The sequence below is a fragment of the Morone saxatilis genome, unplaced genomic scaffold, assembly GCF_004916995.1.
Source record: "Morone saxatilis isolate NCDOM2014 unplaced genomic scaffold, NCSU_SB_2.0 Contig23, whole genome shotgun sequence".
Taxonomy (NCBI): domain Eukaryota; kingdom Metazoa; phylum Chordata; class Actinopteri; family Moronidae; genus Morone; species Morone saxatilis.
Window position 1 is genome coordinate 23,198,751 of NW_023339796.1, and position 10,503 is coordinate 23,209,253.

The window sequence follows — 10,503 nt, forward strand, 5'->3', positions numbered from 1 at the left end:
ATATTGCATTTCTGCCAATAGATCGTCCTAAATGTTACACACTGGACCTTTAGGTATTTCAAAGTCTGTCTTTATATGCCATAACTGTTCTCATACAAGAATGATTTAAATCTTATGTAGCTTTTGTGTGTTTGTAGATTATGAAATGCTTAAACCTAGCACAATATGCTACATTACAAGGGCCTGATCAATAAAAAAGTCAAGAAAAAAAGATTTATTCATGTTGAAACCTTATGGGCACACATCTTCTTCAATGACGTCAAAGAAATGAGTCTACCACAGAAGCTACACTTTGATCAAAGATGAGAGATAAACTTTTAGTCCAGACAATGTGAGACTAGAGAGAGACTTTTAGTCTTTTTTTACAGTCAGCTCCTAACCTACTGCTGCAGAGCTTTGTGCACTGTCCTGATCCCCCTGTATGACTGGCTGCTCAATACCTTCTTCCCATTCAGTTGACAGTATGCGTCAGAGTATTTTGTGAGCATCCTTGTTTCAGTACCATTCATTATTTTTCCTACCCATTAAAGTCACAGATGGCATTGGATTTATCTTTAAAGGCTTTTAAAAATGTGGCTAATAATGACAGGCCTGTGTGACTGCTGTGGCCTTCACAAAGGCCAGGTGCAAATATCCTAATTAAGGAAATAGTGAATAAAGTACCGTAAATGAAAAATACATGAACTGCAAAGGTACAATAATCAAATAAATGACTGCAAATAAAGATGAACACCATAGCGATTGCAATGTGCCACCTTGTAAGGTCCAGTCATACAAGAAAATATCTGAGGTGTAAGGCTTTAAAATATGAAAGATTATAAAGAAATGTATTTTAAAGTGCTGAGTCATTCTGAGACCTTGTCATAGGAAATAGTTAGATTTCATTATATACTGAAATTCAAAAGCAATCTTTGAGGGGGTGGAAAAAGTAGGAAAAGAGTGCAAAAGAGAGCTGATGGAAGTAAATCCTTAGTGGTCACTAATACATGAGCTGAAATCCTGGCTCTGGCTACGTTGCAGCATATGTCTCTTTCTTCATTTACCTGTAATAAAATAATAAACATCTACCACTAGACTTACACTCATCAAATACAAAGTATGGTATCTTTTCCTTTGCAGTGTCAACCGTCTGCTCAGCTCTCTGCATAATATAACTCGCAGAGCTGAACTCTTTAAGTCTGAAACGCCTGCAACCCAACGGAGTTTACACACACACACACACACACACACACACACACTATCTCAGTCTGTCAGTCCCCAGTCAACCGACAGTCAGATTGAGCTGCCAAATGTAAGGAACCGTTGGCCTCTTCTAGCCCTACCCAGAATGCACTGCTTTTCCTCTCCTATCACTGCTTTCCAGTTCAAAGTACAGACAGCTAACGGTGAAAAAATTCTCTGAAACCGATGAAAAACACACACACATGCAAATATATACTGTATATATATATATATGCACTCAAATGTATGTGCCCATGAATCCCCCTCTGAACAGCGATGGTCCAATCAAAGCTTAGCAACCGTAACTAGGCACAGCAGGCTAGCAATACTAATTGAATAGTGTGTTTATCTAATCTAATGTAAGCTGCGAACATTCAGAGTACAGCACTCTATTTGAAAAGTGTCCTGAGATAACTTTTGTTATGAATTGGCGCAATACAAAGAAAATTGAATTGAACTGAATTATCATGTCCAGCTAACTAGCTTACTAACGTTACCTGCAGTGGTAACTGAGTGTTACTTCCAAGGCCAAAAGTTACACCAAAAAAGCCTCATTTATGACTAGCACGCACACTGTGTAGCATTTCCCTACTGTAGGGAAGCTGCTCCTGGATGCTATCAGAGTTAACAGCTTAACATTAGTGGCTCTGTTACTCCAGGCAGAGTTACATTTGCCAACTACATAAGCCCTCGACCTAAAAGTCCTTTCTATTGTAATCTGTTCAACATTAAAATTCAAGAACACAATTTTCTTAAGATAAAGTTAGCATAATTTAGTTGCAAACTGCAGGTGATAAAATCTGCCAGCAACAGGTGTCATTTTGGCAGAAACAAACTGATGGCCCCAGGTAGAAATAAGAGGATGCTTTTGTATACCACTATCTGAAATTGACTCTTTTTTTCTTTTTATGACTAAGAAATCCAGATAGTGTACTGTTAATAATCTAAACTGTATATGTGCTGTGTGAGAATGAAAAGCCTGAAAGATGTAGCAACAGTAGCCAAAGGGGGCAGGTCTCAGCGAACTGTCCATTCAGTATATACAAAAACATATTCACATTAGACATAATGTTCTATTTCTACTATGGTGCTCTCGCCTGGAGTCTTCCTTCAGCTGGAAATAACAAAAAGTAAAAGACTTTCTCAAATGCCAACACTTTGCCTGACAGAGCAAGAGAGAGCGAGGGAAAGACAAAGCATGAGCAAACACAATTCCTCCCCAAATCCCTCCCCTCCCTCCACAACCCTTAAATATTCTACTTTCTCTTTTTCTTCATGCCCCCTTGCATAAGAAGTAAAACAAAATAAATATTTGATCCACTTTGAAACCACTTCTTATGAATATCTAACTCTGTTGTGAACTTTGAAGAGAACTATATTTGGTAATTTAATGAGGTAGCTGATGCTAAACAAATCTTAATTAATCCTTAATAAACAAATGAGGAGAGCAGTGGTGAGAGGGAGAGGAAGGGCTGATAGCACCCATTATCATCGCAGACCTGCTGCAAGAAAACACCAATAAAAGAACCTAATGAATCATCCAAGAGTGAGTACAATAATCATAAGGCTGATTGTTTTCAAAAGGCTATTAATCCTGTGTTTTTTATCATCTCACCAATCATAAATGAGTGCTTCAGCATGTGAAATTTGTGCACAGCCACCAAATATGTATACAAAATGTGATCCATCAAAAGAGTGACACTGGTTACACTTGAACAGTATTTATATAACGGTGTGTTGGTAGAGGAAGAGAAGAACTGAGGTTTAATTAGGCTTACAGAGAAAATAAATGTAAGCCTAATTAAACTTCACTATAAACTGTATTCAGTTTGGATTCATGCACGTTGTAGGTCAGACCTGAGAGAAGCTGTTTCCTGCTTCGCTGCCAATTAGAGTGAGCGATTCCACAGAGCACCATGATTCACATTAACCATCATAAGAGGGTGAGAGGCTGCAGAAATGCCACATTCTGCCTAAAACCCATTAAACAGCTAGATTGTCTACTTTTATCCATGGTTGTCTTCTCTCCTGGCTGCACTTTCTCTCCTCTTGAATTCCCGTATTTTCATGCCCTTGATTGCATTGTCATGTTTTCGTCTCTGATGAGGCAGTGAATGCAACAACACCTCTTTTATGTCCGACATTACTTATGTTGCACCATGGTTGTGGCTTGTGAACACAAGGCAGGAGGTTGTGTTGCCAAAGTGATGGAAATGAAAGCTGAAGCAGTAATCTAGTGTGCTTTATAGTTTTGGAACAAACAGACAGGAGAACACTTCTCTGAAATGGTGTTTAAATTCAAAAAGTCTCCTTGAGTTAAATGTGGGAGGTTTTTGGTCATTCTTATAACTCTTAGACTCCTTTCGCTGGGTTATTGACTAGATATTGATTTTAAAAAATCTATCAGTCCTACTTAACAAGTATTAAATTGGCTGCTTCAAGAGCCTAGCCCGATAATCAGACTGAATAGATTTTGACTCGTCCTGCGTTAAAAGTCAGGACAAATACATATTAAAGGAAACAGAAAGGTAATGATAACGATTGAGAAGTACATTCTCTTGCATTGCTGGTCTTTTGTCTTGTATATTTTGTGGTGCTGAACGGAGAACGGTCATTTCAAATGCATTCAAAAGGATAAGTCAAATTAGACTGTTCTTTTTGGCATCAAATCCCACTAAAAGACCAAAACCAATGATGTGTTAGTCCTCTCAACAGTAATACAATAATATAGTAAAACTATAGACATTTTACTAAAAAGTACAAGGACATAAACCCCTTATGGACAGGACAGAGAAAAACAACCTTTTTCACAGTTTCACAGTCACATAAAAGTCTGTCCCCCTCTGCAGTGGCATTAAACCTACCAGTCTCTAGGGCTAATGGTAATGTTCCTGAACACAACTGTGCACATAAGGAGCTGTGTCTTTTGTTTAAGTTATACTACACATACGTTCTGCACTGCAGCTATCCTTTATGCGACAATACATTCGTAATTTTCGTTTATACCATATATCATCAGACCATTTTTTATACATGAGATACATTTTACTCCTGGTCCCCTGAATATCACAAAGTAACCTGTTCTGGAAAATGAAGGACAAACTGTAAAATAAGGATGTCAACTCCATAACAATGTGAAATGTCCCAATTAAAAATATCTTTTTAGTAATTCTCTAAACAGACAGCTTCATAAGTCTTTTCCAAAGCCCGAAGCATTTGACATTTATGTCTGATGTTCTCCACTAAAGGTAGTTGGCGTTTGCTGATTACACCTGATTAGCCCAACCATTGAACTTCAGATGCAACTTCCTCTACTAGATCAGGTGCAGACACTATTTGCATACATTTATATTCCTTCCTCCTGTATTTTCTGCTTCCAAATAAGAACACCTAACATATTGCACGAGCCAAAACACACAATTTATAAATATTTAGCTACGCTGTCTTTCTTACATTGGACTGGCACAAAACCTTGGTATGGTCCTTTAGTCAATATGGTTAAAGGCATTTGGATTATTTAGCACCCCAAAGAGCTGAAAGTGCCAGAAAAGAAACATGGATTTTGTGAATTCATATTTTAAAACAAAATGAAGCATTTTGAATTGAACTGCTGTAGGTCCTTGTCCACTGAAGGATATTTTCAAGCACACATTCAAACACATTCATTTTTTTCATAATGTGACTGGATTGTCAAATGTTACCAGGCTGCGAGCAACAGACAGCTAATCAATACCCTGTGCCACTTTCACTTTATCTGTCATTCAATATGACAATATGTCAGATTTTTCAAATAGGCACATCTCACATTGGAATGAAACTCTTTTCAAAACGGGCACTTCACACTGCGCTCCCCCAATAGCAGATGTGTTGACAGCAGAGATGATGAACGATACGAGGACAAAAGCTGACAGATGTGATAAATACAACGTCGAATGGCTAATCAATCTCATGTGGGTAGAAGGAAACAGAGGAAAAACAGCAGCAGGGATCTCCTGGTGTGAGTCAGCAGAGGCAAAAGAGTCTGATTGGCAGCGAGTACGCGGGTTCGTGTGTGTCCGCAGACCGCATGTGTGCATGCATAGCCCGTGTGTGTGAAGCCTTTTCTTGGTCTCTCATGCCTGACCTTGTCTTTATGAACCAAAATGAACAGCAGGCAGTGTGTGTGTGTGTGTGTGTGTGTGTGTGTGTGTGTGCATTGGCCAAAACTCCATAAAAATACATCCCTGCCTCCTTTTTACAGTTTACAGGTTACAAAAGCCCAAACGTATTGAAAAATTACACACTGCAGAAACAAGCATGAAAGGAAGTGACAAATGACTGGCTTAAAAAATAATAATAACTTCACCATGGTGCAGGAGAATGAAATAACGACACCAGCTTGTACAGAAAAAAGAAGGGAGGTGGAGGAGAGAGTGAGCGTCTGTCTATTCGTCTTCACTTTCCTCAAATAGCTGACACTCCTTCCACTCCGGTCTTCTCCTCTGCAGCCTTTTTCGTTTTACACATTCTCACCAGAAGGCCATTACCATGCCCTAGATCATCTGAGTGCATCTGCACTTGACCTGTGTGTGTGTGTGTGTGTGTGTGTGTGTGTGTGCGTGTGCGTGTGTGTCCAAGTCAACATGACCTACTTAGACTCTGCATGGACTTCCAGAACATTATAGTATCCTCACAGCAAGGTTTCAGTCTAAAACATGCAGAAGCCATTATTTTCTCTACTCTCAGCATTTTCACCGGCTATCTTTAGCATCTGCATTTCAGAGTACATTTCCTCACATCCTATAGTACTCAAGGACGCACGCAGTGTCCACGGTATCAAGTATCTACTCGAACTGTGCACCCATACGCTACATGCACAAATACACACTGCCGCATCTTCTGAGACCAGTGCCAGACAGAGCCAGCATTCAAAGCGCTGCTATCTAGCACTATAAGAGCGCTCCCAGATTTAGGATCAAACTTTGTGTAGCAGAACCAGAGACATTGTCTTTATTTATTCCACGCATTCTTCTACCTTGACCACAATACAACTTGACTGCAGACAGTGTGGTTGGAGTTACGCAAACAGTGGCTAATGTAGCTTGGAGCCGAGCAGAGATGAGAAGCGGGCTACAGGTAGGTCTGGTAAGCTCCCTTCTTTCTCACTCCACACCCCCATCTTCAAACTCGTAGTCGTCCGATGCTGCCTCAAGTGATGTCACTCGAGACAGTGTCAGAATGTTTCATACAGCTCCCCTGAAGCCACCAAAGGCTTTATACAGTTTCTTTCACATATGCAGTTGCACTCCCCATGGCCCGTAAACACACTTTGATGTGTAAAATGGATGGTGATGGAGCTGTGCTTTAAGTTTAAACACATAATGAGATCTCACACTAACATCACATTTAATCTGCTCTATATTTACTGTATGTTTATTGGTAGTAATCTTATGGGAGAATAAGATGATTGTAGTAAAGTAGTTTTGAAATACACTGGTAGTGTTGCTTTGGGGTAGGCATTGCTGGTGCTACCGTCCATCTGTTCAACACTTTTGTCCAGATTAAAATATCTGGACAACTTCTGCATGGATTAACATTAAATTTGGCAGAGGGACAGAAATGGTCCTCAGAGGCTAAACCCAAATGATTTTGGTGATCCCCTTACTAGTACCACCAACAGCAGGTCAGACTTTTAATTTTTCCAATTCTCATCAGCAAAGTTATTCTCTTAGGTGTTAAATCTTGGATTTGGGCATACAAGATTTAGTCATCAGCAAAACTAGTGAGTTCAAAACTTTAAAAGAATGCAGCAGCAAGGATTCACTCTTACCTCTTATGCAGCACTTTAATGCTTCTTACATGTATATTTATCTTCCCTGGTCAAGAAACTCGAGTTTTAAAAGTAAAACTGGACAAAACAACACAACCACTTCACTTTCTGATTGATCAGTAACTCACTCTCACTTTCAGGCCGATAGATTAACTAATAGTTTAGCTTTAAATTAATGCACTTTATCTGCTAAGTGGTTGGTCCGTTTTGCTTTCAAACTACAAATGAACTCCACCAAATCAGTGTTTGTTTAACCTGAACCAAACAAGTAAGCCGAAACCTTGATAAATTAATAAATTCCCTTTTCAGTGTATTAATTACCCATATCTCAACTTATTTAGCAGAATTCCAAATATATCTGGTGCTGCTCTCAGGAAATTTCCTCAGATGGAGAAATAATCAATCCAATGAGAGCTTTTCTGTGTGAGACTAGTTGGCTGGTTAAAAAACATCTGGAGACCAGCAGGAAATCTTGTTAGGGGTTACCTCCAGTGGTTTAATTTCTCACCTTTATCAAACGTGATTTAGAAGTGTGCTCCAGTGTACAACACTAACTGCTTTTCAGACTGGCATTAAATTAATTTTTAAGTTAGTGACATATGAAACTGTGTCAGATTCTGACAGACAGGTCGGTGCACCTTAAATGTCCGGATTAACTGCTTATCTGGGGTGCTAATGGGTCATAATATACTGCATCTGCCTCTTTCTACTCTGTCCCAAAGCTTCTCTCATAGAGCAATCTACCACTCTCTGGTGTACTGTCTCAAGTGAGGCAAAAATGTGTGTTTAAAGCCTGATAATGTAATACAGATGCAATATTTTAAATGCTTTTAACAACACAAACCTCCAAGTCTCAGGAACCCTTTCCATTCTCACGTAGGTGTTCAATTGATTCACATCATTTTCATTCTCATCAAACCATTCATTGACCCCTCATGTCCTGTATAATAGCATTTGCATTTGTCATGTTTGTCTACTCATTCATTTAGGTTTTTCCTTTAATTTTTCACCTGTCTGTAAGGGGACAGCACACATTATACATATATACACATTAGGAACAATCTGTCAGTATGAGTCAAAACAGTAATATAATAAAAGACATGTAGCAGTCAAAAATGAAAGAGAAGCTAAAAACAGATGAACACATCAAGACAGATTCTGGCAGAGTCATGAATATTCTAACCTTCATAAATACATAATAAACACCAAACACAAAGTCTGGCTCTGCAGCCTAATGTCCCTGACAAAAGAAAATCAAGGTGTGGGCTTTGTCTTGTCCCTTTACTGCTTTGTCATACACAGTATCTCCATCAAAGCTTGCCAGACTTTGACAAAATGTAGAATGAAATGATGCATCCCACCACATTAGAGCATTTTCAAAATTGTACTGAGAGGGTGTAGCCCGTGACAAACAGATCAAAATATGGTGACACATGTGTGACACATTATCTCAGATGGGCATTCCATCATTTGTGTTTGCTGTTTGCTGTCGTCCTGTCTCACCCTGAGAGGACGGGAGGAATTATCCCCACTACTTTCTGGTGTTCATATTTCATTAATTGTGACAACCCTCTACACACACACACACACACCTACACACACTAAGAGTTCTAACCTGTTCCTTGACGGAGGCGAGGATGGCGGAGGTGGTTTCAGACTCTGAGCCGTCTCCGTTGGAGGCATTGAGGACGGGGCTCAACATGGTGGCAGCGCTGGCAGTGTCAGATGCCACCTCAGGCACTGGCATACCTCCTGGAAAACAAGGAAACATTGCAACTCTTTTACCATTATTAAAGACACCCTGACATGCCAGCGTTTAGTCTGAGTGGCTGTCACACCTACACTCTCCTACACTTGTACTCAGGGACAACTGTACACACAGATACGGACATTAGAGCAAAGGCAGAGTTGAAGAGAGACACATACACAGGTCCAAGTACTCATTCAATATTGATACAGTGGGATGACAGATCACTGATGAATCAGCCTTCTATTGGACTACATTTGATTCCACTGCAACACTTTGATCAGTTTTGATTTATGTGTTCAGCTATGATTAATTAAGCTTTTCTTTTTTTATCATTTTCTGACTTGACTTATTCATGTTCAGGGTCATGTAGAGCTGGAGCTTATCCCAGCATGCATTTGGCAAAGGGCAGTGAAACATCCTGGATAGGTGCACTTGTACAATTTGGAACAGGAAATCTAGGCCAGTGAGAAGAAAGTCTGCAGACTCCAAAGAGATCTGATCAGATTCAGTGGTACTACTAGCAGCAGGGCAGTACTGTCACAACAGTGCTAGGATTTGTACTACCATTAAAAACTGCTAGTACAAGATGAATACATTTTTTACTCCAGACTACATTGGTACCAGTCCTTGTGACAACAGAGGGCTATGTTTTGAAATGTACTAAAAAGTACACATCTGGCACATATTTGTGGCAAAGGGTCCTGTAATTTATTTCTAGGGCCAGTAAGTAACACACTGAGTTCATGTACAAAAAGCACTGCTCTCCAAAAGACACTAATTATTTCAAAAATGCTACTTTTAGCAGTGCCACCACCAGTAGGAAAGGCAGTAATAATAATAGTTGTGCTACTATTACCTTTTTGCTGGTATAATAAAGTAGTCCAATCATGGCATCTTTTGGCAGACAACCTGAAATTGAAAACCCAAGGCTGGCAATATGCTATAATTTTGTTTCTGTTAGCAATTTTAATGAAAAGTCCAAAACCAACAATGTGTTAGTTGGTGTCCCTACTGTCTGTGGCTCTTAGCCAGGAGTTCCTGCTGAAGATCTTTAAAAAAGCACATCACAAATATGATATATATATTTTCATTTTTCACAGAAATGCTCATAACGTCTAACAGCTGGGCCTTACTCAAACAGGAGTAAATAGTGCATTTGTTGGGGTATATTTTCAGCAGCAGATTAATACACATTTGGTGCTCTAGTGAGTATTTGGAGCTGCAGGTATGTCGGACTGAGTCAAAATAAACTACAGTGTATGTGTTAAATGAAGACAGAAGGAGAAGTTAATGTAGTCAATTAAGACTTCAGATATGCACATACATAGTTCAAAGTAATCAATATACTTATTACCAGCCATGGATGATTTTCACATCATAGAGTGAAATATGATTTTCCTTTTTTTTATTAATGTTTTTTGGGCTTTTATTGACTAATGGATAGTGACAGCTGAAGAGTGACAGGAAATAGGGGAGAGAGGGGATTACAGCAAAGTGCCACAGGTCGGATTCGAACCCTGGGTCGCTGCAGCAAGGACTCAGCCTTGATACATGGGGCTAAGCATGTGTGAACCACAGAAACACTGATTTTATGCATGTGTGGACTACTGAAATAATTGCATCTATCAATTTCGCATCAGCACAAAACACACCTTATGAATAACTTCATTCCCAAAAAAGCTGTAAGTGTTTAAAGGACCAATACACACACACAAACACACAC

General features: G+C 39.4%; 1 protein-coding gene across 1 annotated transcript in view; it reads right to left on the reverse strand.

The window, feature by feature from the left end:
• The window catches only part of ctnnd2b (catenin (cadherin-associated protein), delta 2b), a 123,567-nt gene that overhangs the window by 112,125 nt on the left and 939 nt on the right, over nucleotides 1-10,503 (reverse strand). The window contains exons 2-3 of the mRNA XM_035670918.1: nucleotides 8,646-8,782; nucleotides 6,367-6,407 (exon numbers count right to left, since the gene is read on the reverse strand). Of these exons, the coding sequence (XP_035526811.1) occupies nucleotides 6,367-6,407; nucleotides 8,646-8,782 (178 nt within the window). The remainder of the gene's footprint in view (nucleotides 1-6,366; nucleotides 6,408-8,645; nucleotides 8,783-10,503) is intronic.